The 27982-nt window shown below is 45.1% G+C and overlaps 1 protein-coding gene and 4 non-coding genes across 5 annotated transcripts in view; 3 read left to right on the top strand and 2 right to left on the bottom strand.

Moving 5' to 3' along the window:
• Positions 1-7517, top strand: part of DNAJC5B (DnaJ heat shock protein family (Hsp40) member C5 beta) — a 39146-nt gene extending 31629 nt beyond the window's left edge. The window contains exons 3-4 of the mRNA XM_048329108.1: positions 1674-1848; positions 7423-7517. Of these exons, the coding sequence (XP_048185065.1) occupies positions 1674-1848; positions 7423-7517 (270 nt within the window). The remainder of the gene's footprint in view (positions 1-1673; positions 1849-7422) is intronic.
• A 4313-nt stretch (positions 7518-11830) lies between these two features.
• On the bottom strand, positions 11831-11922 carry TRNAY-GUA. Its single transcript is given in 2 exon segments — positions 11831-11866; positions 11886-11922. It is a non-coding gene; the product is annotated as a tRNA-Tyr (tRNA).
• Positions 11923-12149: 227 nt separating this feature from the next.
• TRNAR-ACG lies at positions 12150-12222 on the top strand. The gene has a single exon. It is a non-coding gene; the product is annotated as a tRNA-Arg (tRNA).
• Positions 12223-13813: 1591 nt separating this feature from the next.
• Positions 13814-13886, bottom strand: TRNAR-ACG. Its single transcript has one exon. It is a non-coding gene; the product is annotated as a tRNA-Arg (tRNA).
• Positions 13887-14041: 155 nt separating this feature from the next.
• Positions 14042-14132, top strand: TRNAY-GUA. The gene is given in 2 exon segments: positions 14042-14078; positions 14097-14132. It is a non-coding gene; the product is annotated as a tRNA-Tyr (tRNA).
• The last annotated feature ends 13850 nt before the right edge of the window (positions 14133-27982 follow it).

The following is a 27982-nucleotide window of genomic DNA, read 5'->3' on the forward strand; positions in this document are numbered from 1 at the left end:
ATTAATATTAGGTATATAAATAGTATTATTACCTTCAGAGATGCTCCAGTCTGCCCCCACTAACGTTAGCTCAGACATGCATACATAATAATATTATTTGCATAGCTCCATTGTCTAAGTTTGACAATATCCTGACATTTGTGCTTACTTTCTTCCTCAGCAGCATGTTGTCTTATGAATATAACAAATAGTTAGTAAAGGGCAGACTGTATAACTATAATGCTAAAGCCTGGCTGTACCTCCAATCCGTATGTACCTGGTGGCCACAAAGCTGTGCTGCTTTTACCTACACATTCAGAGAATCATAGAATGGTTTGGTTTGGAAGAGACCTTAAAGATCATCCAGTTCCAACCCTCCTGCCATGTGCAGTGAGACCTCCCACTAGATCAGAGATTGATTCAACCTGGTCTTGAACACCTCCAGCGATGGGGCACCCACAAGTTCTCAGGACAACTTGTTTCTGTGCCTCACCACCATCACAATGAAGAATTTGTTCATAATATCTAATCTAAATCTACCCTTTTTCCATTTATTTCTACATATCAGCTTTGATTTGCTTTCCAGGAATGTCACTGGCTTTCCTTTGCTCTTATACCACTACGTCCATGAAGACATGTCCATGGACCTTTCTTCTGTGTCACAAACATTTCCATGTAGTCCTGGAACTACTTTGGGTCAGGAGGCAGGTTGCTGCATTTCCCCATGGAGCACAGACTGGCAATGCCAGCCTAATTTCTCCCCTCCAACAGGTCCCATTGCTGTGATGCAGCACACACTTGAACATCTGTGAAGCTGTGCTGTGAACCCAGGCACTGACTTAGTCTGAGGGAAGAAAGCTCTGTAAATTTAAATTTTCTGGCTCTTGACTCTGACTGAGATCTCTGGTCTTGGCGCTAGGCAATTGTGTTGGCTCTCCTGAAGCCTCTATGCTTTACGCCATGAGGACAAGAGTAAGCAAAGGTGGGAACTTCTTGCTACCTGAGTCCCCACATGAAGAAACTGTAGTCCAAGGACTATAATTTAGGAGATGTCACCTGTGTGGTCCTGCACAGGCTAATGGGGAGAGAGGGAGACACCCACATTACGCAATTCAAATACTTTTATGGCTGAATCTCCCTCTGGAAGGGCTTTTAACTTCTCTTTGACTGTGTGGGGAGTCCACAGGGACTACAGTCCTAAACTGGATGCCTTAGTTCAGTACCCAAAGTTATGTGGAATGCAGCTGGGTCTGCTTCTTCTTCTCCCAGCTTTGTTATTGACAAGAGTTTGCCAGTAAATAAGTGTTTGCAAAAATGATCTTGGGCAAATGAGTCATTTAAAGATGGAAATGAGTCATTTTAAGGTGGGTGGGGTTTTGCATACTGCCTGGAGGGTTTTTCTGAGGGCCATCAGCCAAACAACAGACTTTAATACGTTGAGCATGTGGGGGCCTGTTGGTTGGTGTCTTCTTTGTGGATGTGGTCCTTAGTGACAAATAGGAGCTTGTGGGTGAGGAGGGTTTTGGAAGATCTGGCCCTTGTTCAGGCACTGGTACAGCAGGTGGACTCCTCTGAGTGGCAAGCACTTAGGAACCAGAGTTCCTCTGACAATCTTCCTTCAGCTGTAAGAGATAGCCACAAGTTTGAGGAAGGTCACTGCTGACAGGATTTTCGTCCTGCTGTGTTTAACCCAGGGCCTGTTTGCAGTGTGTGGTTTGCTGACGGGCTGCTACCTCTGCTGCTGCCTCTGCTGCTGCTTCAACTGCTGCTGTGGGAAGTGTAAACCGAAGGCACCCGAGGGGGAGCAGCAGGAGTTTTGTGTGTCTCCAGAAGATTTGGAAGAGCAAATTAAGAACGACATGGAAAGAGGTGTGTATTGTAGGGGCTTACCGTGTGGCAAAGCTGTTCAAAACAATCTTTAAAGCCTGTAGTCCAGATGTTCTGCTCACAATGCTGAGGCTGCTTCCAGACTTCAGTGGAGATATGCCAATTCACCCTAGCTAAGACCACAGCCCAGTGAACTTCCCAAGTTATGTATAAATGCAAAACCAAACTTATGGCGCTTACAACTAAATATCTCCTGAATCACTTATGAGACACTTGAACACTAAAAGCCTTAGGGCTTATTTTAAGGGGCAATGTTCACCCTGTAGCCCCCATGTCCATGTTCCTTCATTTCCTAGATCCTGTACTCATTCATTAGGCTCTACTGGACCGGTGCTTGTCATGTCTGATTTGCCCGAATAAGCTGTCATTCACACTTGACCTCTGTAAAATTTATCCCTGCTTGTGGTGGATATTGTATCCATTCAAGAAAAGGCTTCAAGAAAAGACGAGAATTTCTAACAGTAAGGTTGTGCAGTAACCCAAGAGGGTAAGCTCTCATGGGAACTACCATGGTCCTGTCCCTCTCCCATCCATCCCTCAAGCTGCTCACTCTCTTCTGCACTGGCAGTAGCAATACTGCTACCTTACCCAGGCCTTGGATAAAATCCAGGTGTAAACTAATACTCTCAAAAATGTGTGAAGTTCCTGGCCCATTTAATTCCCTGGTGCGCTTCATGGTGAAGTAGGCCAAGTGCTAACTTAGGGACAAGAGGAACAGGGAACTTAGGAGCCAGGAACATGGGCCTGTGGCAGCACAATGACCTTCGCAGCAGGTCACCCTCTTTCTTTGGCTTTGCTGCATTCCCCCAGCTGCACATTCAGGTTTTGGCTATGCCAAGGGAGGATGGTGGTGATTTCCTCATTTGGCACTAGTGTGGGATACATGCTTTGAACAAAGAACTCTGTCCTAATCTGCTCGAAGGTTTTGCGTTCATATGCAGGGGAAGTAGAAACATCTCAAACTGGATCAATATGTACAGGGTGAGAGATGCAATGACCCTTGCTCCAGCAATAAGAACCCAAGGTACCAGGGAAAGACTGAGGACACTTTTCAGTTGCAAATTTATATAAACTATGATTAAGATTATGGTTTTTTATGAGGAAGGACCCAAGAAGTCAGTCACTCTTTTTCTCTTCCATTGTTATGGAAGATCTTATATTGTTATATTCTTATGTTTATTATGCTTAAAATAGCACTTCCAGATTGCAAATGTCATGTTCCTTTAGCAGTAAGAAATTTTTCCCCACCAACTTTTCACACAAATTTACCCTTCCATAAATATGTAACAAAACACTTGTAGCAGTTGAAACAAATGCTATTTTTATAACTGTTATGCCAACGTGTTGGTGGTGTTTTTAAATTGATTTTGCCTAGAGGCATATCAAGGTAAACACAGCTTAAAAATTGATCATACTTATCAGTATCTGCAAAGGCAATAAAAACTATTAGTGAAAACTTTATAACCACAATGCCTTATTTGAGACAAATCTAAAAAATTCTATCACATTATGCACCTGAAAAGTGCAAATCTAAAATGGGTCTTACTCTTCATGAGTCTATGATACCAAAGCCAAGTCTGAAGTAGACGGATGGAACTTGGAAGAATCAGAATGCTTAATACCTGCCTGATTTGGTTTTTTTATTTTTAATTTGGCTTATTTTAAATTTTAGTTCTCCCTTAAAATCCAGCACAAAATTCCCCAGTCGCAGAAAAATAGTTGCTCCCTTCTTCTGGCACAGGTACCAGAAGGTATTGGTATTCTTTAAGTTTAGGCCCCCTTGACATACCTTTACTCCCACCGAGTCCCACTGAGACCAATTTTTAAAAAAAATTTAAAATGTTTAGCAAAGTACCAATCTGAAAAATTAACATAATGTGGAATTTCATGTTTTAAGTATTTGGAAAACAATATTAATGATATAGGTAGGGTCTGAAGAAAACTAGATCTTTATACCTTTCCTACTCTCCTCTTCAGTCTTGTTACATTTTCCTTCTAATCAAAACCAGCAAGCTTCAGTAAAGCAGAATTCACTTTATTTTAAAAGAGAGCAATGTATAAGAAATAAAAATAAAAGCTTTATAACAAAGGGTAACATGAGCATCTTTTCTGCAGCTGAAAGGAAAACAGACAATGCAGTTAGGAAAAAAATAAAAAAAAGAGTGACAACCAGATCAAAGTGAGCTTCCTCCCTTCCTTCTTCCCTTGTCACCCCAACTTCAGGCATGCTGGCCAGAAAGACACAGCTGACTTTTAGAATAGCAAAGATTGTGCATTTTTTAATGTTGGGCCATAGAAATTAATACTCATGCCTTCCTTTAGGTAAATAATAGAAATGCTCCTGTATGTAATTCAGAAACAAACTGCAATCACTTGTGCAGCAGATTTCATTTTGGAAGAGGAGATTCTATTAGGATCCAAATTCTTTCCATGCCTTCTGTGCACAGACTGAGCATTCTAGACAGTAATTAATTTCTTTGCTTCCTGCTATCCCCAGCATCTACATTATTGCTAACCAGAACTTTTTGGTGAGGTCAAAATGTAGATTTTCATGCTAAGGCCACTTTTCTGAGGAACGCAACATCAATAAAGCATCACAATTCCTGATGCTAAAAGCCTCTGAGAGTGAGTCCTTAAGCAGCTGTGCTCAGTGGGAGTTGCCTGGTGCTGGCTGCTCAAAAGAGTTCAGATTTAGACTTCAACTATCAAACTGACACAACCATAGTAATTTTTCAGTTCCTCACATTTCTCATTAACAAAATTAAGGTTTTACACAGTCAATTTCATTCCTCAAACTAATGTACCATTAAACATAATTATTAGTGAAAAAGAAAGAGGTGTGAGGCCAAAGATTCAGTGATCCATTCCCTAAAATGTAAGAGCAAAGTTAGTTGTCACTGAAACCAACACAATTATGCCAAAGGCTGCAAGTCTGTTGAAATGCTATTTCTCTAGAAAGAGAGAATTTCTAGGGGAATTTATATTCCTCTAGAAGGTTTTAGTCAAATAAATTTGACTAGTTCTAGTGCTCAGCTAGTTCCATGTCTCCCTTGACAGCATTGTTTTACAGCATGTACTTCCAGGGCTAACATGACCATAAGAACTAAAGGGAATTAGGGGTTTGCAAGCCCTGGCACATACTTAGCTTACAAGGATTTCTCCTCACAACTATTGATTTGTACCAGAAGGCTCTGACCTAACGCAGAGCAGAAGACTAAGAACTAAACGTTGTGTTTAATTATTTAAACATATTGAATAATAAGTTATTACATTTTAAACATGACATTTTTTAGTGTTCCAGATCAAGTGTGACATTAGAAAGGTGCTAAATAAGGTAATCTGTGGTATTGTGCCATGATGTTATGGGTAACCTGTCAAAATACACTGGCAGAGGGAAGTATCACTCGCTTGTCTGCAGCACAGACACGTGCAACACTTCATCACTTTCCCACACACATGGGGCAGGTTGACAGATTTTGCTTCCACTGAAGCTGATGGCAAAATTTTTGTTAACTTTTGTGTTCCCGGAGGAGGTGGCATTGGAATTTGGATTGCCTTTGTACCTCAGGCTGTAATGATGCACTCAAAGCAGTTTGGCAGGTCTGCTCCCTCCTATTCGGTTATCATCGTAAGAACAAAGCAAGGCATTTCTAGACCAACTTTTATTTTACAGAAAGTGAATTCTGGGAGAGAAAAAAAAAGAATAAAAGAACCTGAGTAGCAAAATACTTTCCCAACTCAGAAGCAATAAGTTTTTGTCACTTCATTGTCTCCTCCACACTCCATATGATACAAATGTAGGCGAACAGTGAGCAGGAGCTATCTATAGAAAGCAGTTTAAACTGTGAATTCTACCTCACCTCCATTCTGCAGCTTGCCATTAGCAGACTATATTTGTACAGTTTATTATGCCATGGGTCCTTGTTCTGCTAAAAAGCCCTATCATAAATCTTAGAAGGGTGCAAGCAGCAAAATGTTTGGTGAGGGTGCCAGCTAAGAGCTGTCTGCAGATCAGCTGGAGGCAATGCGACAGATTTGCAGTGGGTCCTGTTCTCCTATTGCACACCTGGGTATCACAGCAAAAAGAACTGCTAATCTCTGCCCTCCATCAACAATGAACAACTTCCAGCAAATGAACAACTTGGAGGCAGCAGTGGGTGGGAGAGAATGCCGCTCAGAAATCTAGAAAACACACAGCAACTTAAAAATGGATTGGAACTGCCAAACTAATATGAGCCTGAGCTGAGCTCCAAGCATTAATTACTCATATACTTTTAGAAGTTATGAAACACGTCTGTCTTTGACCTTGTGTCTAAATATGGAATTGCCCATACAGAGAAGTTGCTTGGCATTTAATCATTCTTGCTTTTCACCTTGACAGAGTAAAAGTTGTTCTACCCCCATTGAGTGGAAGCCGTATGGCATGCAATTAGATTGCTGCTCTGGGTTAAGTTACTCCTGTACATTACGTCTTTTGCCCATGATTCATCCCATGAACTGTCACGTAAACAGGAGGAAATGTCAGATGAGATTTTTTTCCTGAACATTTGGTCACTTGGCAAAAAAAGTAAAAATTTGTATTCAATTACTGTGAAGGCTGTGGTAGTATCAAGACAGACATAGTCCAGAGTTTTCATATGAAACACTTCGCTAAGATGGCTGAATCTGTAAAAGTCAATTTCTGAGACTTGAGTACTTCCCTCTGTCCAAAAAACTTGAGGGTTGGAAACAGGCCCAGGAGAAGGGCAACCAAACATTGTTCTTTATCAGATGGGACACAGTAGCCATCAAGGAACTCTGTAAAGACTTCACTTCTACTTTCCTCCACTCTACAACAAATGCATTTTTTATAGCTATATTGGAAAAGCAAACACAAAATCGCATGGAGTGAGAAAGTACACAGCAGTAAGGATTTATATAGTGATAATATGAAGTTTTGGTACTTCCAAATTCATTAAAATAGTAATTCCTAGAATCCTGTTGCATATACATTACATAGGACGTCAAGTTTAATTTAACATTTTTATTTAACTAGCTGGCTTTCAGGATATATGTGATTTCTCTCCTCTCAAGCGTATTACTATTACTGCTCATGCATTTTTTCCTTTTAACTCTCCTCTTTCTTTACTGTTAACTCTGCTTTTTTCAAGACTCATTTCTGTCCCATTCTCACAAACACCCTGAAGGTTAGTGCTTGCTGACTCACAACAGTGTTCATTATATTCAGCCATTTGTAGGAACAAGCACTTGCTATTAGAACAGGCAGGAACCTTTAGCCTGCAAGATCTGCAAAGCACCAGGCACAACAAATGTTCAGCTTAACAGCAGCAGCAATAGCCACCCAGAAATCTGCCATTATGTGAAAACAAGGAGTAAGAGCATTTGTAGACTCCGTGTGGGCAGTGCCACCTTGTTGGTACTCACACAGCTGTCTGTGAAACCAGATTAAGTTGCAACCAGAACAGCGAATGAAATGTTGTGGTGCTAACAAGAAATCTGACTTTGGTAGCAAGCGAAGGGTTCTTACAATAATTTTTGTCATCCTCTCCAATTTAGATGGAGAAACTCCTATAATGCTTCAGCCAACTAACGTAACTGAGAAGACACAACTGATTGGGGACAGCCATCGGAGCTATCTCACAGAGTCCTAGAGCAGGCGAGCGACTGTTGGTGCTTCTCACTGAGTCTCAACGTGAGAAAAAGCATGTGATGAGTTCTGCAGCCTGTGTCCATAGTTGTCTTTAAGCTAATCAAGAGTAACCTGAGAGCAATTTCCTACCAAGGCAGAATCTCCCTCTATGCTACCTCCAATAGGTTGATACCTGCACTGCGTATGGAAATACCTATGGCCTGTACAGAGCATGCTGGTCTCTCACGGCTTCAAATTGTCTTTCTCTCTAATAATATTCCCTTTGGTATAGTTGGTCTCCTCCCTGCCCTCAGCTGTAGTTTCACCTCCCAGACACAGTCTTGAGTCCCTTTATGGACACACTGGTTCTGCCTCTCCCTACCCCAAGAACAGCAGCAATTTTGCTGGATGTGAAACATTCCTGTGAGGGAGCCTCAGAAGTACTCTTTAGCAGGTCTCAGGGAGAAAGTTGGTGGCAAGATAGCTGAAGCTCTCCTTCCCAGAGAAGAAGTGCTCTTTGGAGGGCAGCTAGTGGCTTGCTGGGACCCAGCTCTGGCAATTACAAATTATAAATTATAAATTATAAATTATAAATCCTGAGCCAAGACAAAGTGCTAGGAGATTTTTCTGATGGTTGTTACAGTGCAGGTCACTCCAAATCCAGGAGCCTGATCCAGAAGTACACATAGTCTCTGTGTCTTCCCCTGCAAAAGCTGCAAACCAAAGCTGCTGCCCACGAGACAGTGGGCAAAGGCCATGGGGAGTGGAAATCTGATCCTGGGCTGTGCCAGAGCCTCTCTCCTCTTCCCACAGGCCTGTGGCAAAGCTCCTCCTTTTGGTTCCCAGCCAACAGCTTTCTGCCAGCTGGCTTATTCCACCATGCCCTTGGCTTCTAGCCCTACTGGCCTGCTGGCACTGGGCTGGGAGCCATCACACCAGCACAGGCACTGGGGCTGTGGGAGCAGCAAGGACTTGGCAGGGAAGGCAAGCAGCAAAGGAGTGACCGTCCTCCTCACCAGCTCATTGGGGTAAGACTGAATCCTCCCCTCTGTGCCAGGCACAGGGGCTTTAAGAGCACATGGCATGATTTTAAATAAAGAGGTAGGAATGAGGTATGTTCAGGTGTACCACTGTACAAATCAGTGGAGATACATATGGGTATGGCTAAAGGAAGCATGAAGAGCTTAGGCCACTAAGTTGTAAGAGCTAAAGGAATACCTCTTAGATCTTAAACTTAGCACTTCACTGATTTGACATGGTTGTTTAAGCCTGAGGCAGCTGAATTTCTCCTTATTGATCATTTTACATCATTGTCAGTTCTGTGTATTTGCTATTTTGGCATGCTGTGGTCTAAAGGGGGTCACAATGTTCCACTAAACTATACTGACTGGTGAATGTATAACTAGCCAAAAGTGTTACTCCCTTACTTAAAATTGGATCCCGCCATTGTGAAACATTATTACCTTCCTTCTATTCTCACCTTTGACATCAAACGTCATTCAGTGGCAGCTAAATATATGGGAAAAGAATGTGTTTTATAGAACCAGCTGTAACTCCAAAGTCAAGACATACTATTTGCAATGTTTCTTTAAAAGTCCCATAACACAGGGGTATTTTAAAGACCATTACTTCCTGTTCAGGTTATACATCTGTTGTCTGGGTGCAGGCACTGGGGACAGTGACTCACATTTGCAGTCAGAAATCACCCTGGCTTTCTGCTTCAGAAAAGAGGGAAGATTCTGGCATGGCCGGAGCTGGGCACAGGCACTCGCTTCTCTCCTACCCACGGGCTCCTCTTTGTCCTCAGTTGCAATGATTTTGGAAACCACTCCTATGTACATAACTCCAGACTGCCATTCTGCCTGCCCAGTGAGGATGTGCCCATCCAACCTCGTGGTCCCAGGAGAGGGGATTGGTGACACCATCCTGCCACTGAGGAGACATGGCCCCAGAGGCACGTCTTTCCAGTGGTAGCTGAGTGGTAGCCTCACATCTTCCCACCGGGGGGATGGGTCAGGCAGCACTGGGGTGCTGTGACATGGGCAGAGCACAGAGAGTGGGTATGTGCTGAGGACACCAGCACACACACTCCTCTTTTGGCTTTCTTCCCTATTCCCCTTTTCAAGGTGTTTCCTCTGGCATAGGATGTTATCCCCAAATGAAGGAGTAGGGAGAGCACATACTACATAATAAATCTGCAGGTGAAGTGATTTCCTAAGTTTCACTGTCTGGTAGAGAAATTTAGTGTGAAAATGTCCAAATGTTACCTAGTGACTATTTCCATCAGGGAGCTGAAAGAGGCACTGGGAGAAAAGTCTGGTGTAAAGCTACATGTTATACATGGAATCCTTTCCCATGTGAAATCCATCCTCCTGTTCCCACGGAAGTCACTAGGAATTGCACCCTTGATTTCAACAACAGCTACAGAGCAGGCCTAAAGCCAGGAAGGAAAAATTAAATCCCATATTAGCAAAAGCAACTGGGGAATTTTTTCACATGCAACACCTCTGAGGGGTGTAGAGGGCCAGAGCCAAAGTTCACCAAAATCAAGGAAATTATCTCCATGGGCTTGAGATGTACCACAAGTCATGTGATTCTTACTTACACTTTCTAAATGAGAGCTTTTTCTTGGGAAAGATTTATGACTCGATCTCACACTGTGAAGCAAAGACGGACAAGTTGCTTCATGTTTGCAAATCGCTTTTACAGACACAGGGTTCGATACAGAAGAGCCACAACACATTATCTCAGCAAAAAACCTCAGAACAAACCAGGGACCAAGCCTCTGAGGGGGTTGTCCAGGACTCAAACATCTGAGTGTCTGAACTCATGGTTTAATTTCAAATGGGAAACTTAGTTTTTAGAGTACCAGAGCATTTGTGTCTCTCACTGATGTGAAGATCAGGTATTCTGAGGACATGGGGAGAAAGGATGAACAAGGATTTCAGGACTTAGCTCTTCAATGTGATTTTACTCCTTTGTTTGCTTTTCAGAAAAGTTCCTAGCATGAACGTATGCTAACATGATCTGGTTTTGCGTACAGTTCAATTGCACACCCAGAAATCTTCTCAAAATGTACAGATTCACAGGCTTTTTCTCTGTTTTGCTACATTTATTTATATGTAAACTACCATGTATTCCAATCTACCTTGGCTGTCAACCACTCTGACTAATAAAGGTTGTATGTATGAACTGTAGCACTCCCTTTACCTTGCCACACTATCAACAACTTCATTCCAGTAACAGCTAGAGAAGCTGTTGAGACAGCTGTCCAAAGTTATGGCTTTGCACCCTGGCAAGTGTAAAATGGCAACTCAGGGTTTCCCCAAAGAGGAACTGGCTCTTGGATTGCAGCAGGTGTGCCTGCCCATGCAAAGCAGCCAGAGCCATAGCCGCACATTGCAAGTCCTTTAAATGCTTGTAAAAAAAATCATCAGTGTGATGAAGTGATGTAACGCGGTGGTTTTACTGGAATCACATATATATGGAACAATTTCCCCCAGCAAAAGGTGCGTGCAGAGAGTGGAACCATGATGCTGCTGAGGACAACAGCAGACATCCTGAGACATCTGGTCTGGCTTCTCCTTTCACTTTGAGAGATGAATGGGTACAGAGTTTTATTCAAGAGGACTCAGTCCTTTGTGCCAGTTTCACCCATCCCAGGGTTGGGAAGGCAGTAAGATGGGACAACTGCATGGTAGCCGACACCTATGGTAGATAGACACTGGTGAAGACATGCAATTTTCCACTAAGGGAGACAGTCAGTACATGCTAATCTTAGAATGAGTTGGGTAGGAAGGGACCTTAAATACCATTGAGTTCCAAGCCCCGGCCATGGGCAGGGATGCGCCCTGTCCAGCCTGGACTTGACCACTTCAGTTGGTTGGATAGGAAAATGTATTCCTTTTGTGGCAGTATGTATAGATAAAGCCTTATCCTGTAAAAGCAATGTCTAGACATTTGGGAGAGAGGAGAGGAGACCTGGAAAAATGACCCTCAGAATTTCAAAATCCTAATTAACTGCAATGAGACAAAGGGATCTCAGCAGGTATCCTCCTGCACTGACTTGCTTTGTGAGGGTTTGTGGCACGCTGGAGTATGAACACGCATATTGTTTTCCTTTAGAAATTCAGAAGGTGTTGGCAGTCCTGCATTAGGCACAGCATTCCCTGCTGCCGCGCTAACAGCCGCTCCTGAGAGCCAGCGAGACACAGCACACACTCTCGGTTTGCGAAGCGGCGAGAACTCTGCGAGAAAAGCAACTGTATCTGCAAAAGGTTGAAGAGGAATTGTTAAAAGCAGTTTGCATACGAGGGGGAGAAAAGTTTTAGCGTCTCCTTCGAGCCGGAATCGAACCAGCGACCTAAGGATTCCCGCGACGCGTTGACCGCTACAGTCCTCCGCTCTACCAGCTGAGCTATCGAAGGGACCTGCCACTCACGGCGCCGCCACGCAGCAAGACCGTAGCCGGCTCGCCCCGCGCATGCGCAGCACGCACCCCCTTCGAGCGGGCCTTAGCGCCGGTCGCGGGGCGGGGCGGGAACGCCGGGAGCGCCCCCTGCCGGCGGGGCGGGACGGGGCCCGGGCCGTGCGGGGCGAGCGGCGCCCTCGTTCTCGGCTATAGAGGAGAGCGGGGCGAGGCCGTGTCCGTGCGGGGCCAGTGGCGCAATGGATAACGCGTCTGACTACGGATCAGAAGATTGTAGGTTCGACTCCTGCCTGGCTCGTGCGTGTTTTTCCTGTTTTCCGTTCTCGGCCCGGGTCACGCCTTGGGGGGATAGTTTTCCATCTGATCTCACCTCGTGGCTTCTTTCCTCGTGTTTTTTCTCTTCTCTCTTCCATCTGGTCTCATCATCCTGACTTCGTCGGGAACTGTAGTGACAAGACAAGGAGTAACAGGTACAAAATGAGACAGGAAATTTAGGTTAGAGATTCGGAAGAAATTCTTTGCTGTGAGGCTGGTGAGACACTGCAACAGGTTTTCCAGGGAGGTTGTGGGGGTCCCAGTCCTGACAGTGTTCAAGGTCAGGCTGCAGCAGGCCTTGAGCAAGGCCTGATCAAGGCGAGCACCTCCTAGTGGGAGGTGTCCCTATCCATGACGGGGGCTTAGGACCAGATGATCTGTAAGGTCCCTTCCAACCCCTTAAAATTCTGTGATTCTGTGATTTAACCCCGTTTGTCTGCCTGGAAGTGTTGTGTTTCCCAAAGCAAAACACCACTGTAGGCTTAAATTTTTCGATTTTTTTCCCAAATTAACCCGATTAACACACCATTGCATTACACGGGGGCAAAACCTCCTGGCCCTAGGAGAGGAGCAGTGTACTCCACATTGGCCTGACACACACTATGGTTACTCTCACAGACGACATCAAAGAAAACAACCGGGAGGTCTCTGAAGGCAGCAAGCAACGCTGCTGTGATTAGGAATGTTGTTTACATTCTAATTATCCCTCAGTCTTGAGAACTGTGAGAACATCCTTGTTGTGCAGTTGCATGAAAAGCATGTGATTTTGCGACAAAACCCAAACATTTTTCATGTACATAAAGGCTATGCAGTGTGTAAAGAAGAGCTTGCAAGCAGGAGAGGCGAGGAAGGCATTCCCAATGATTAGATTTGAGAGCGTGCCACAGCTTCAGAGTAGCCAATTATCAAATCACAGAATGGTTTGGGTTGGAAGGGACCTTTAAAGGTCGTCTACTTCCAACCCTCCTGCAATGAGCAGGGACACTGGATATCTTCAACTCAATCAGGTTGCTCAGAGCCCCAGACCCTGGATGTTTTCAGGGAGGGGGCATTCACCACCTCTCTGGGCAACCACTTCATGAACATGGGGTTTCATGAACCCCACTGTAAAAAATTTCTTCCTTATATCCAGCCTGAGGCCACCCTCTTTCAGTTTAAAGCCATTACCCTTTGTCCTGTTACTTCGTGCCCTTGTAAAAAGTCCGTCTCCAGCTCTCTTGGAACTCCTTTAGGTACTGGAAAGTGCTCTGAGGTCTCCCTGGAGCCGTCTCTAGGCCGAACAACCCACGTTCTCTCAGCCTGACTTCACAAGAGAGTGCTCCTACCTCTGAGCACTTTGTGTCCCTCCTCTGGACTCGCTGCAAAAGTTCCATGTCTTTCCTGTGTGGAGGCCCGCGGAACTGGACACAGCAGTCTGTGGATTCAATTTTCCCAAAAAAAGGTGGCTCATGGCGTTATGAATAAATAACTGCGGTAGCTGAGGAGTGCTGCTAACACTCGGAAGCGATGTGTGCATGCTGTTGGGAAGGGCGCTGCTTTTGCTCCGCGATGCGGGGCTGCGCTAAAAAAATGAACGAGCCAGGCAGGAGTCGAACCTACAATCTTCTGATCCGTAGTCAGACGCGTTATCCATTGCGCCACTGGCCCCACACGAAGGCTCTGCCACGGTCGCCGCCCAATCACCGAGCCCTTTTCCCGCCGCTCGCCCCGCCGCAAGGACCGACGCTGCCAGGAGCATGCGCAGAGCCGCGCGCGGGGCGGGGCGGTGGCTTGTGCGGCCGCTGGGGGGCAGCGGGCAGGTCCCTTCGATAGCTCAGCTGGTAGAGCGGAGGACTGTAGAGGCCGCGCCCCGTGGGAATCCTTAGGTCGCTGGTTCGATTCCGGCTCGAAGGAGACGCTAAAATTTTTCTGGCCGCTGGGTGAGGGACCCGAGTGCGGCTTCGCTCCCTCTCAAGACTACGCTCCTAGAGCCGTTTCAAACACGTGTGGTACACAAGCAATTCACTTTTATTTTTTTCTTTTTCTTTTTTTTTTTTTTTCCTCGGGGGAAACAAAAAAAAGAAAATAACTCAAAGAGGTGGCTGCCCTGCAGTAAACACTGAAATCCGTGTTGCAGCAATGCTTTTGGAATGCTTTGTTGTTTTCCATAATAGTATTGGTTATTACCTTTAATAAAACTATAATTAATTATTATTTAATGAGATTTAATAACTAATATATTATCATAATCACGGAATTGCTAGGACTGGACGGGACCTCTGGAGACCCCTCTGCTGAGGTCGAGTCACCTAGAGCAGGTTCCACAGGAATGCATCCAGGTGTTTTGAATGTCTCCAGAGAGGGAGATTCCATGACCTCCCTGGGCAGCCTGTTCCAATGCTCTGCCACCCTCAGTGTAAGGAAGTTCTTCCTCATGCTGAGCTGGAATTTCTGGTGCTTTAGTTTATGGCCATTGCTCCTTGTCCTGTCACTGGCCACCGCTGAAAAGAGTCTGGCACCATCCTTGTGGCACCCACCTCTGAGATACTTATATGCCTTAATGAGTCCTCTCTCAATTTAATAATTTATATTTGGCATTCTCCTATGTGAAGCAAAAAAAAATAAGCATTTTTAGCTCACTTTTAGCTAGTTTTGTTAGATCTTTTTTTCCATGGTGATCCTTAGTGTTCAGCTCTGAACAGTCTCTCCTTGTTTTGCATGTTGCTTTATGTGATACCAAACAATCCATATTAACTGTGATGCCAGATAATCCTTATAAATGAGGGCTGTGAGCAGCCTGGCTGATAAGAGTGGATAGAAGTCCCCACAGTCTCTTGACTTAAGGCAACAGATATGATGTTTGGTCCTTTGGATGTGCCAAAAAGGGAGACATGGGATGTTCTAGCAGAATGTGGAGCAGAGGGAGAGGGGTCATAGAGGTCCTTATACAGAAGGGGTTTAATGCAGGCAAATGTAGGCTTGCTTAGGATGTAGTTAATAGGAGAGTCAGCACTCATACTCTGCTTTTTTCTCTCCTGTGTTCTATTGTTTCCTTTTTCCTTCTAGTCTTCTTTTCCATTACAGGTGCTACGTGGGGTGCAGAAAAACATGCTTGGCAACAGCTCCTGGCTTGGAGAGAGTAAACGTGTCTGAAAGTGTCCAAATCTGTCTGCATAGCAGGGGGAGAATGGAAGTGAAGTTTTCTCCTTCAACAGAACCCCGAGTGAGTCCTCTCTCTGTGTGGGAGTGTTTCTCTGAGGTAGATTTCAGATATGAGAGCAAGGAACCCCACTCTGTGGGAATATAGTACAAGCAAGATTATCAGCAGGGAAACGGATTTATGAAGTTCAGGAGTCAGACCTGCACACTGCTTCTCTTTGTGCATTACATCCCTGGCCACAGATACCTCTTTATTAATTAGTATGCTTTTGTTGATGTGTATGGACACACACACAGATATCAGCAACAACCTTTTCTCCCTTCTCTTCCATCATGGTGCAGTGTATCCCTCTCAGGAGTTCTCCCATGAGGAACCCAGGCATGAAAACCTGCCTTTTAGGGAACAGAGGCATCTTGGTGAGGACAAATTGAGAAAAGACATCCATTTCCTTAGCTGTCTGTTATCCACACAAGTTTGTATTCACTAGCAGTCAAATCTGAATCCACAGTCCAAAAGGACATCCCTGTGCCATTCCCTGGTGTGGGACAGGGCACAGACTCTATCCAGGGCCAAAGATTTATTTTATTCCCAAAATTCACCCCTTCCTATATAAACTTTTCCAAACTCCTTTGTTCCTTTTCACTGATTCAGTGGCAACTCTTTTCATTTCTCCTAAAGGATAGCTCAAAAATAAAAGCATACACAGACTTTCTTCTAGAGAAGCGATAATCTCCTTTCTCCCTCTATATCCATCTCTAAGACTTTTTTTCTCTCCCACCCACTCAGAAAGATTTGACATGAGTGCATTTCTGTGTAAGAGTGTAATACCCCTGAAGGAGAATGAAAGCCAGGAAAGAAAAAAAAACAAACCCAAAAACCCTCACAAAATGTAGGACTCAGGTCCTACAGGACTTACTTTATGCTAAGCAACTATTCTGCCTCTTGAGCTACAGCCTGTTACATTCATGTGACTGGCTCAGCTTCCCACTCTTCTAGGACATGCTCATGGATCTAAAGGTACTAAATGTTTTTCACTACAGTAGCAAACTGTTCAGTGATTGCTTGATGGTGTAACTCGTGAAATACTTCATTTAGGTGCAGGTTATTAGTGACAGTCACCTGCAAGTGCATGATTATATTCGTATCCAGCAAGGGCCAATAATGAGCTGTGTGGGTACAGTCTATTCAATCATTTGTATCACTTAATAATGAAAGATGCCAGAGATTATAAACACCCCAATCATACAACATTTCACTCTGATACACCGGGTTGATTATTGGAGTAGGGCACCTCAGGCAAACAGAGGGATGAGGTGTTTTTAAATAGCCTGATGTGTACAGGGGGGACTTCTGCTCCAACAGAAATGAAATTTTCAGGTCCTGTCTTGTATGAAAAGGTTCGTTTGTGTTTCAAACAAAAGCTGTCCCTTTTGCTGGAGAGAGTGAAAACAGAATAAATCTCATGGGAGTATGAGGGTAAAAAGTTTCAGTCTGCCTGAAGGATTTCAAAGGAAAGATGGTGAAAATGTTCCTGCACAACAAGGTGCTTCCTGATGCATTCAGTCTGAGATATGTGGCACATGCGTAGACAAGATGTTCTGCTGATTGCAAAGATGGGAAACCACTGGAAACAAGAGAACATTTTCCTGATTTCTTTAGTACCTGAAACTTTATTATTCCTTTACTGAGGTACTCTTTGTTGGTGAATCTATTTTGAATATTGTAAACACATGCTTCTTTTTGTACCTACTCTTCACGTGACCTAAGCGGGATTTCAGGGTCACCCAGCTATCACTCAGCTATCAGCAGCTCTCTCAGCTCTCATCCTGAGCACTTAGACATGATTCTTATCTCCTCAGGACATTCCCCTTCCCCATTTCAGCAGGAGGAGTTGGATAAATGAGCATCCTCCACGGTCAGCCAAGCTGGAGCATGACAGTGGAAAACTGGAAGATGCTCAGAATAGACTTGAATGTTGGAAGTTCCCAGTGGGATTGGGAAAGATCCATGTAATAAAATCTTTTCAGAAATAAGTCTGTTTGGAGGTGGAGTTGACCCAATTGAAAATTCCCAAGGATGCTGAGCAGGATGTGTGGGTATCAACATAAAGGAACACAAATTCACATCTCCAGCTTTTGAACCACTTGCTTTTTAAATTTTTTTTTATTATCCAAGCTTCCCAATTTTTCCTCCATCTATGCACAGGGGGGTAGGTGGGAACCTCAGGGAAGGTCAGGGTTAGGAAGGCAAGAAGGAGCATAAAACTGATAGCAGCAAGCCAGATAGGAGTCAAACCTACAATCTTCTGATCTGTAGTCAGATGCATTATCCATTGCACCACTGAGGCTACAAATTAGCACAGTCCTGGGTCCCCCCATAGGGACCCAGGGGATACCCCCACTGATGCCCGGCACCACCAAAATACAGAAGTTGCACAGTGAAAATCCCAATATCTGTGTCCAAGCTCCATATCTGATATTGCTCCACTGTGATGTGGAGAAAGCTGGAGCCAGAGCTGGGCATTCAGGCTAGTGGACCAATAAGGGAGTGAATACATGTAAGACCTAGGAATGAGAAGGGGTAATGCATCTCCAGAAGACACTTCTCCTTTCCTGACTATTGTCCAGGGGAGAGCACAGGGGCTGCAGCTGAAGGAAGGGACATTGCTTTGGATATTTGCACACAATGTTGTGGATATCACAGAGAACAAGCTGGCAACCCAGAGTGCTGGTAAGGTGCCCCAAGCTCTACGTGGAGTTTTACCACATCCTTTGGCAAGGAACAAGTCATTAGTATACAATTACACTGAAATCATACTTAATGCAAGACAGGTTAAGACAAAAAGAAAATAAAAACATATACTCACAGTTACCAAGACAGATAAACTTATAAAAGAGGTAGGTGGGGAAATGAGAGAAAACCAGGCTTCAGTTACTGGCTTTGAAGATTAAATCAGCACGGCTATTCCCTCATATCCAGGCATTTTGCTGCAGGCCCTCCTGACACAGTAAGGAGCAGACAGCCTACCTTCTTCCACACCTTATGCCTCAGGCTGTGTTGACCCAGAAGCTTTTCCTTGTGGGGGAGCAAAGCATTTCTCATGTTCTAAAAAATTTTCTGCTAAAACCCCAGATTCTTCTAATCCTAGAAGTTTCACCAATTTGGTATAAAGCTCTTCCTATTTCTTGCCTATTCAAGGGACAGGATGGCCCTTCCTCTTGGCAAAAATAAGAATGATTTCATTCCTTTAGCATTACCTGGCCAGCTAACAATACCTTGGCTCGAGTGCTAAGCCTGAGTGCTGTCATGGGAAAGGCACTGGCTTGATGTCTCAATGCCACCATTTTCTTTTTCTCTTTGTTTTTTTTTTCTTTGTAATAATGTAAACATCTCTTCCCTGCCTGCTATCATTCTGGTGGGCATACAGCGAAGTGTCTGAGCCTAGTCAGCCTTGGTTTGGAGGGGATGTGTCGCTTCAAGCCAGTTCTGGGAGTAGAAGCAAGGAGTGCAGTCCCTGCCTGCTCAAGCAGAGGCTGCTCCCTCGTTGATGGGATTTGTCTTTTCAGGGAGAGGGTGAGACAGACCACTCTTTCATGGACGAGGATAAAGGAGATGAAGATTGATGTGGGAAGGATGAGAAGCAGGTTGCTGTGGGCTGTGGTGCTGCAAAGTAGCAGAGGAGGTGGAGGTATTGTGCTGGGCTTGAGAACTCACTTTTAAAGGATTTGTTCAAGGCAGAGGACATCCTGAGACTTACTGCTGTGCATGCACACAGTCTCCTTCCTTACCCTGTTGTGGTGTCTTTTTTCCTTTACATCTTCCACTTCCCTCCGCAAACATTCTCCTGCCAGTCTTACAAAGTGGCCTCACACAGGGACCATGCTGAGATACCCATTAGCCAGCAGCCAGCACAGTTTCCTCCCTAAACTGGAAGGAAATGGTTCAGCACCTTTCTGCCCTCCTGCATGGCTCCTGTAGTATTTGGGGTGGAGGGAGGAGTGGGGACAACACCAGGCTGGGGTTGGAGACAAGAGACACTCCTGCCTCCCACATGCTGGCCATGCTTTCCTCAGAAAGCTGTAAAGTGAGGGAAAGGCTGAAAATGAGAACACCAAGATGAAGAAAGGTGGAGCTTCCTGCTGTCCACACTGGCTCCTTGAGATGCCCTATTTTTCAATTTTCATCTCCATGTATCTTGAGAGGTCAAGTGTAAAGAACATTTCACATGGGAGCATGTTAACAAGCCACCACAGAAAGGATGAGAGAGTTGGTGCCTTCCTCCTTCCTGACTGGATGACACCTGGCTTGTTAAAGAGACACGCTTCCCTGAAAGAGAATGATGCATGACTTCAGTTCTGGGAATGAGCAACCTGTCTGGACACATTCCAGGAGTCCAAGGAACTGTCTGTGAGACCTGACATATCAGGAGTAGCCCAGTGGATGCAATCTGAGACATTACATGCAGAGGAAGCTTCTAAGGAAGCATCGCTCCTCCTCAGGGCAATCGCTTGAATACCTGATGATGGGTGAGAGGTCTTGCCAATTTAGATCAGCAAGGATAGGAGCCTGTATAGTTTTTTTAAAGTATTCCATAAATATAATCTATTTTCGATGGATATTAATGGATTTTTCATGGATGAATTATTTTATTTCCATTCTTACTTCATTTCTTCTGGATTAAGTGGGATTTCAGTGTTACTGATTGCCCACTGACGTTGCTGGCTGAAGGTGACAGTGAACTGTTACCCTGTGGCCACCTAGCTCATGTCAGGCTCCTTGCCATGTTCTCTGGAGTGCTAAAGGTTAGTAATAGCCATGCCTGCCCCATTTTGGCTACAGGAATGAGGTCCCTGGTGAGTACCTCTGGTGAAGGTCAGGGATGGCAGAGGCATCCTCTGCTGGCAAAAGCAGCTGTGGACACAGGTGTGAAATGGGACATGGGAGTCTGGGCATGACTCCTGATGTTCCTCAAAGTGTCTGTCAGGGGTCCAATAAGAAGTTTAGTGGTGAGTAGAAATCTTCCTCCCTGTGCCAAAATCCCTCTCCTTTGAGCTGGAATTAGAACCAGTGACTAAGGATTACTCTGAAAGCACTGCAGCTATCTACCCTGGGAATTGAGATATCAAAAGATGAGAGATGCAGACCTGAGAGAAACTCCCAGAAGAATCCTGCAGCAGCCCCAGTCCCAGCAGCATGATGGCAAGTAGCAGACGCATCACTGTGGGATATGGGGAACCAAGGCCTAAAAGGTGCCTTGAATACAAATTTCTGCACAAAACAATGCTGCTGCAAAGCTTTTGGCTCACTGTGAAGTGCTTTATAGCACTGAATAGTGCTTTATAGCACTATTTCTTTGGCTATTTCCAAGGCCATACTACATGGATAACTGGAAGAGGTGTGATTTGTAGTCTACTCTTACATAAATCTATTATCACCCCTCTCATGTTTGCATTACATGCTTTGGAATTATCAGAAGCAGCAGAACAAGTCTGTGTCCTGCTCCAGCTTGTCACCTCTTACCTAAGGATTCCCTGAAGTAAGACTCTCTGCACACCTGCAACAGGATAGAGATGAGGGGAGCTGACCCCTCAACATTATAAAAAATGCAACACAATGACATGAGGATGCAAAATTTGCAATAAGCAGATCCATCAGAGGCTCTGTCTTTACAGCACCTCTCCTTTCTTTCAGGTTTCATTAGCAATGCAGCTCTAAATGCTGTGACAATAGAAATGCACAGCAGCTCTGGTCCTGATCTATGCTCTGCTTTGCCACCACATCCCTGCCCTCCCTGCGCCCTGCATATGCCTGTTCTCTCCCCGACTTGTCTTCTCCTGGTCCAAAGGGTGGCAGTGACAGGGGATGTGGGGTCAGTGGTACCCTGTTTTCCCAGCTTCTTGACCACAGCTGTGGGACAAAGGAGCACATTCGGGTCCACAGAAGCACCCCTTCCCTTATATCCAGTGCTGGAGCAGCCTCCCTCAGTGCTGATGGGTGGAGTCACGGGGGGTCACCCTCCAGGCTGATGACAGGCTCTGTTGGCTGCGTCAGGGGGAGAATTTTGGAAGGAGAGGAAGACAGCCAGCCCCAACTCTTTGTCTCCCACCCAGATCATGGTATCAGACTATTATGGTGCTGTCTATTGCCATGAACTATTGGTTCATATTGCCCAATCCTGACTGCACAGGGTAGAACTGCATAGTGAGAGATATGCATGCTCAGTCAGCACAGGCAAAACACAGATCTTACTGCAGAGCTGCACCCTCCATGGCAACGTCAAGGGCATTTAAGAGACACACAAATCTGAGTTATTGTAGGAGCTTGGGTGGGTTGGCAGACGGGGTGGACGGAGACGAGAGATCTCTGAAGTCAGATCTTGGAACATGCGGTTTATTGCAAAGGGCGTGGGTACAGGGGCACTGCTTAGAGCTGCCAGCCTCAGCTCAGAGCAGGCCCAAGAGAGTAAGAGTGTAAACGTAAGAGCAAGTAGGTAAGAGCGGAGTAAGAGTGAGCAAAGAGGAAGTAAGTAAGAGAGTAGTAAGTAAAAGGCCGAAGTTCTCGTTACAATACAATAAATCGTCTTCTGTACTGAATATTCTAATTGTCACTAACCAATCTAATACAAGATACAAATCCTATAGCATTTACATACAGCCTATAAGAGTTCTTATATTACCATAGAGTGTTACATCTTAACTTCTAAAAACTACTCTTTGGACCCCTTCTGCTGAGCTAGTAGGGTCTGCTCTGACCCTTGGACCTGCTTGCAAGCAGAGGGTATTGTTCAATCGAAAGGGGATTACCTTCAGTCGGCCATACCATTGTTTTCCAGTTGTTCAGTAACTAAGACTTGGTATCTCAAAGGTGGCCTTCATTTCGATGTCGCTTATAGTTCTCATATTCCCAAAATCTTTTGTCAGGCAATCATATTTATAAGGCTTTCCTGTTTCATCTTCCCCAACAAGTTATTCTATGGTGAAAGGACTTGCTGTACACCCTTTCTTCCCTTGCATTCCCTAAACTCCACCAGAATCAGAAGGGCTGACTCCTAGGATACGGCCTGGTGTGGGGAGAGGGTGATGCAACACCACGTGTGTGGACATGGACCGACATGCTTGAGATGCTTCCTGAAGTGATAATTCAAAAGGATGTTAATGTAGTAAACTGCTGCTTGGTACAATAAAACACAATGTCACAGTGGATGGCATTCCTGATAGCTAAAAGTGCCTGGCTTGAAGGCTTTTCTAGTTGTTTTCCTTGCAAATGCCTGCATCTCTCTATCGTATGTTGTGCTCCCCTATGCTCACAAAAATCCCATGTGAAGGAGTGGGGGAAAGAACTTGGCTGGAAAATGGCCAAAAGGGAAACTTGTTCTTCTTATCTGACTTTGAAAAGGAAAAAAAAAGGCATTGGTACTCAGGAATGAAGAGTCATGCTGGTTTTGCTGTGTGCCTTGAGAGCATTTGCAGGGCAAAGGAACATATAAAAAGAAAACAGAAGAATTTAAAAAAAAACCCAAAGAACATTTGTTACTTCTGACACCAGTCACTTGATAAACAGACACTTCACTGGTTCTGGTAGCAACTTACTGTGTGAAAACCTTCCCCCACACAGAATTTTTGTTTAGCTGTAATACAGAAATATTTGACCCTTTATCTTCAAGCACTGAATCTCTATTCCATCCTGAAGGAATGACCCTCAAGATGGGGGTGGATGAAAACATAACCTAGACCATCCTGGGGAGCTGGGATGGAGTCTCAGCAGGTCTCTGATGTGGTATAAAGTCTGTGTTGAGTATAAACTTAAAATCAGTCTCTCCTTTGAGCTACAGACCTGAGCATTGCCCTGGAAAAAAAGATATCCACAGTCCTCTGCTCTGCCAGCTGAGCAATGGAGAGCATACTGAAATAGTATCAAGAGTGGCTTATGTCAAGCAGACCAAGGCTAGGGAGAAACCTGACACTGGGACAGGGCTGTGAACTGATGAGCTGAGGCCAGCTGGGAAGCCTGAGCTGGATCTGTGCTGTGAAACACAAGTCCCTCTCTACTGAACATCACTCTCCTTTCCTACTGACAGAGCTGGGGCTGCAGCAGCTGGGTTTGGAGAGCTATGGCCTGTTAAGTCCAGAGCAGAAATCAGATCTGTCACCCAGTCAAAATTCCTGTTGTTAAACCTCTGCAATACCCTTTTCCTTAAATTCTCGTATGCTTAGGAGGCCCCCTAGCACTGCCCCTGCTGTGCCACCTCTGTTCATCCCCACTACCACAGCACCAACTCCTGCACTGCTAACCCAGAATCAAACATCCCTGTTATTCCACAAAATGCAGGTGCCTGGGGAGGATCCACCATTCCTACCTTTCTGCTAGTAAGGGAGACATCTAGCCATGATTTACAAACAGGCTCTTATGGGATGCTGTGATAGCAAAGTAGAGGAGAAAGGGTCAGGGGTGCATTTGAATAGCAGAGGGTTGTGTTAAAGTAGTAATGTACTTGGTTGCTTACTCTCCAAAAAGAGGTAGGATTTTCCCACTTTTCTAACTGGTGTGCTCTCCCCTTCTTCTAACTGCTTTTGTTTAACTGACATCCTTTCTTCCTTCTTGTCTCATTTTCACTGCAGGGTATGTTTGGGGGTGTGGAAAAGCAAGCCCATTCCTGTTATCGGTGAAACTTGTCCCTAGACCTGGAAAGGACCTATTTTTAGGTAGGCAGTAGTGCAACCCTATTCCTTTCCCACATGCAATACTTCCTCCAGTCCTTTGTGCGGGAGCTTGGGGTGGGTTCGGACGGTCGGGACGGACGGAGATGAGAGATCTCTGAAGTCAGATCTTGGAACATGCGGTTTATTGCAAAGGGCGTGGGTACAGGGGCACTGCTTAGAGCTGCCAACTGCAGCTCGGAGCAGGCCCAAGAGAGCAAGAGTGTAAGCAAGTAAGTAGAGAGAGAGAGAGAGAGAGTGGAGTGGAGTGAGAGAGGAATAAGAGTGTGTAAGAGTGTGAGTAAGAGTGTCTGAAGTCCTGGTTACAATACAATAAATCATCTTCTGTACTGAATATTCTAATTGTCACTAACCAATCTAATACAAGATACAAATCCTATAGCATTTACATACAGCCTATAAGAGTTCTTATATTACCATAGAGTGTTACATCTTAACTTCTAAAAACTACTCTTTGGACCCCTTCTGCTGATCTAGTAGGGTCTGCTCTGACCCTTGGACCTGCCTGCAAGCAGAGGGTATTGTTCAATCGAAAGGGGATTACCTTCAGTCGGCCATACCATTGTTTTCCAGTTGTTCAGTAACTAAGACTTGGTATTTCAAAAGTGGCTTTCATTTCGATGTTGCCTGTAGTTTTCATATTCCCAAAATCTTTTGTCTGGCAATCATATTTATAAGGCTTTCCTGTTTCATCTTCCCCAACACTTTGGACATACTTTTATGCCTTGGCTGTGAAATATGGATCTCTTTCTAGCAGTGATGTGTGGAGGGAAGGAGGGTTTGAGAATCTCTGGGTTTGTAAAGTTGAATGTAGCTTGGGGAGATGCTGAACTGTTCATCTCATGTTTGTTATCCTACAGCCGGTCTTTTCAGGCTCACTGATTTTGAGACTTTAGAAAATACAGTAATTGCAAGGAAGATGATAAATGCCTCATGTTAATCACCTTGCAGGGTCACCCTGCCTGCCTAAAGGGTTTGACCTGACCACTGTTTCTCATCCTGATCTTGAGGACTCTGAGGAAACCAGGACTTCCTTTTGGGAGGGCTTTGTTTCCCTGTGTCCCCGAAAGCTGGGTGGCAGGTTCATGCTGGCTTGCTGGCACTGCTGGAGGGCAGAAGGAAGCCAAAGGATCTTCCTTCTCCCAGGCAGACAGCTGGGGCAGTGACCCCATGTCTTGGTGTCGTGATGGCAAAACCATAGCATGCAGGAATGAGTCCTTGATGCAGTTTGTTAACAGACTCTCACTGTTTCAGGGTCTTTTAATCCAAATCTCTGAGGTTTGTCTGTTATAATTTATGTTGGTGCCACTGATTAATTTGGAACAGAATTTGTTATCTAGATCATATGCCCTTTTATCTCATGTTTCTCCCAGTTTGTTGCAAACTGTGGAAGGTCTGTGAGTGTGGATAAGTCTGGAGAAGGCTGCTTTTGATCACAGTTCAGCTCAGGGCAGTGTCCATCTTCTATTCAAAAGAAAAGGGCAGACATCATCCCTCTGGTCTTTGTAGCTTGTCCCTGAAATCTCATGTCCCGTACATTTGATGTGCTCCCAGTGACTCACCCTTGGAAATGCTTTGAGCTTTCCTCTTCTGCTGTGATTTCATATGTGCAAAAGGAACTTTCTGAAGATGTCATTATCTCCTGTGGTGGTCTTTGTTTTCTGGAGATCTGAAACCAACCCTCAGACTGTTTTTAGAAGGTTTCCAAATACTGACCGCATATGGCCTGTCATCACATATGAAGTACACAAAGACAAATATATATATATAGATATGTGTTGAGTGGAAAAAATGTCAGTCTCAAAAGGCAACTGTTTTTGAAAGCACTTGTGTCTGTTGCAAAGTTTCTCTTTGGCTGCATAAATTGAGTCACACACAAGGCTAGTCTCAGTATTTATCATGGAGTGTATATCGATCACAATAAAAGCATGAAATGCAAAATATCATTTGCAGTTTTCACTTGTATAGGTAGGAGGGCTTCATCTTATAGCTGGCTTGTCGGCTCAGTGCGTTGTTGCCAATGTAAGTGAAATCTGAGTCTCTGCAACATGCTGGCTGTAGGTGGGAATGCCGGTGCTTGCCACCTGCTCCCGAGGGACTGTTCATGGCAGGGGAAATGGGCACAGACAAAAGGTGAGATGGATGGAGATCCTCCCCTAGCCTCCCCGAGGGATGCTTGGCTAAAAATGCAAATCTTTTCAGCCAGAGCAACAAGCAGAGTTAGCAGTATGGGAAGAGGTGAAGGATGCATCATCATCTTGCCCTAAGTTTCACATTTGGGTGAGCAGAATTGGAGATAGCAACCTCATTTTTGTTAGGATGTTGTATTGCTCAGGCACCCACCAGCCCAGTCCTCTTCCAGCAGCTGGGCTATTATGGAAAGCCTGCAGGGGAGTCCCACCAGCCTCAGCAGTGTGGGGAGCTGCTGGAGGCAGTGGGGTGGGGGTGGGTGTTGATCCCTGCCGAGGGAATGATGAGCAGCTCCCATCTGCTTTAGGCGGCTGCCAGTGTAGAGGTCTGCCAACCCCTGGGCTGGGTGACGGGGTGCTTGCTCATCCCCAGGACAGGCAGAAGGTGAGGTGGCAGCAGGCCAAGGCACTGTCACTCCATGGACCGGGATGCTTCTCACCCCCCACCATGTCCAGGACAGGATGCCTGGACAAGGAGCCTGCTCCTTGCAGAGTGCGCTTTGTCTCTGCAGGCTCATTAGGGAAGCAAGTCATGTGGGAGCATATTTTTGACAGCATCCTCTGGCCAAAATATGATTTTTCTCTTTGTTTTCCAGTCATGCAAGAGAGCTACAGGACTGATTTTCTGAGTGATACACAAGAGCTTCACAGCTCTGGTACAAGATAAGAGGCTGCAGAGGGGAATTCTGTGAATGCAAAACCCAGAGATGTCATTATGGCATTGAAACCTGAACCTGGACATCGCTTAACCTCTCCTTCCTCCTCCAAATCTCTCTCCTAAACCCACCACTTTGCAGCCAGCTTTCCAGGTTCCAGGCCATCAGTCCACGGGCTGCAAGCTGTTACTTGGCTGCACAATAGAGGAGTTAGAGGTAATGTCTGTAAAAGCAAGCCTATCTTTAGGAATCAGTGTTCTGGTAGTGTCAACAAAGCCAGGTAGCACTCCCAGGCAGGCAATACTGAAAAAAAAAAGATTTCTTCTTGGTGATGGCAGGGAGACATCCAGAGTTTCTGTCTAGGAGGGGGGTTAAAACAAGTCCTCTTGCTCTTTGTTTGTCCCTTGAGAGATGGCTTGACTTGGTGACTCTTCAGAGGACAGCTGTGTGTGCTGGTGGTCTTCCCCTGCAGGAGTGGAAGGAGAGGAAGAGGAGGCGAGTGGGGCTGCCAGGGAGAGACAGGTGACGGCTGCCGGGGAGGGGCAGGCTCTTTCTCAGCGCAAGTTCTTTGAAGCTCATCCTGAGTAGTCCCTGCTGAAGACCATCTGCAGAATCTTCCCATTTCTCCTCAGTGTCTTGGACTTGGCTCTTCTCTTCTTCCTTATTGCAGAGTGGTTGTATAATGTGTGGCTTTCCTGGCACTTCTCATCCTGCCTTTGCAAGTGTGGTCAAGTCTCTGCATTTCTTTACCTATAATTTATTGCTGTGGTTCATAATACCTTGTCCGAAAAACCTGTACTAATTTTTCACATGTCTGGACTACGTATTCCTGCCAGAAAAATATTTCAGCCCAGGCCTGGTAGCAAAAGGTGGGTTTATCTTTGTTTTGTTGACTCCTCTTTTTGGTTGTGCTGTTTATTACCTGTTCCATGTTAGCATGCTTCAGCACACAGAAAGGGGAAAACCCGCAGCACACTGTCCCTCACCTTGTTGCCACCAGATGTCCTCTGCAGATGCATCAGATGTCCTGCTCAGCCAGTTA

This window comes from Corvus hawaiiensis, chromosome 26 (assembly GCF_020740725.1).
Source record: "Corvus hawaiiensis isolate bCorHaw1 chromosome 26, bCorHaw1.pri.cur, whole genome shotgun sequence".
Lineage (NCBI taxonomy): Eukaryota > Metazoa > Chordata > Aves > Passeriformes > Corvidae > Corvus > Corvus hawaiiensis.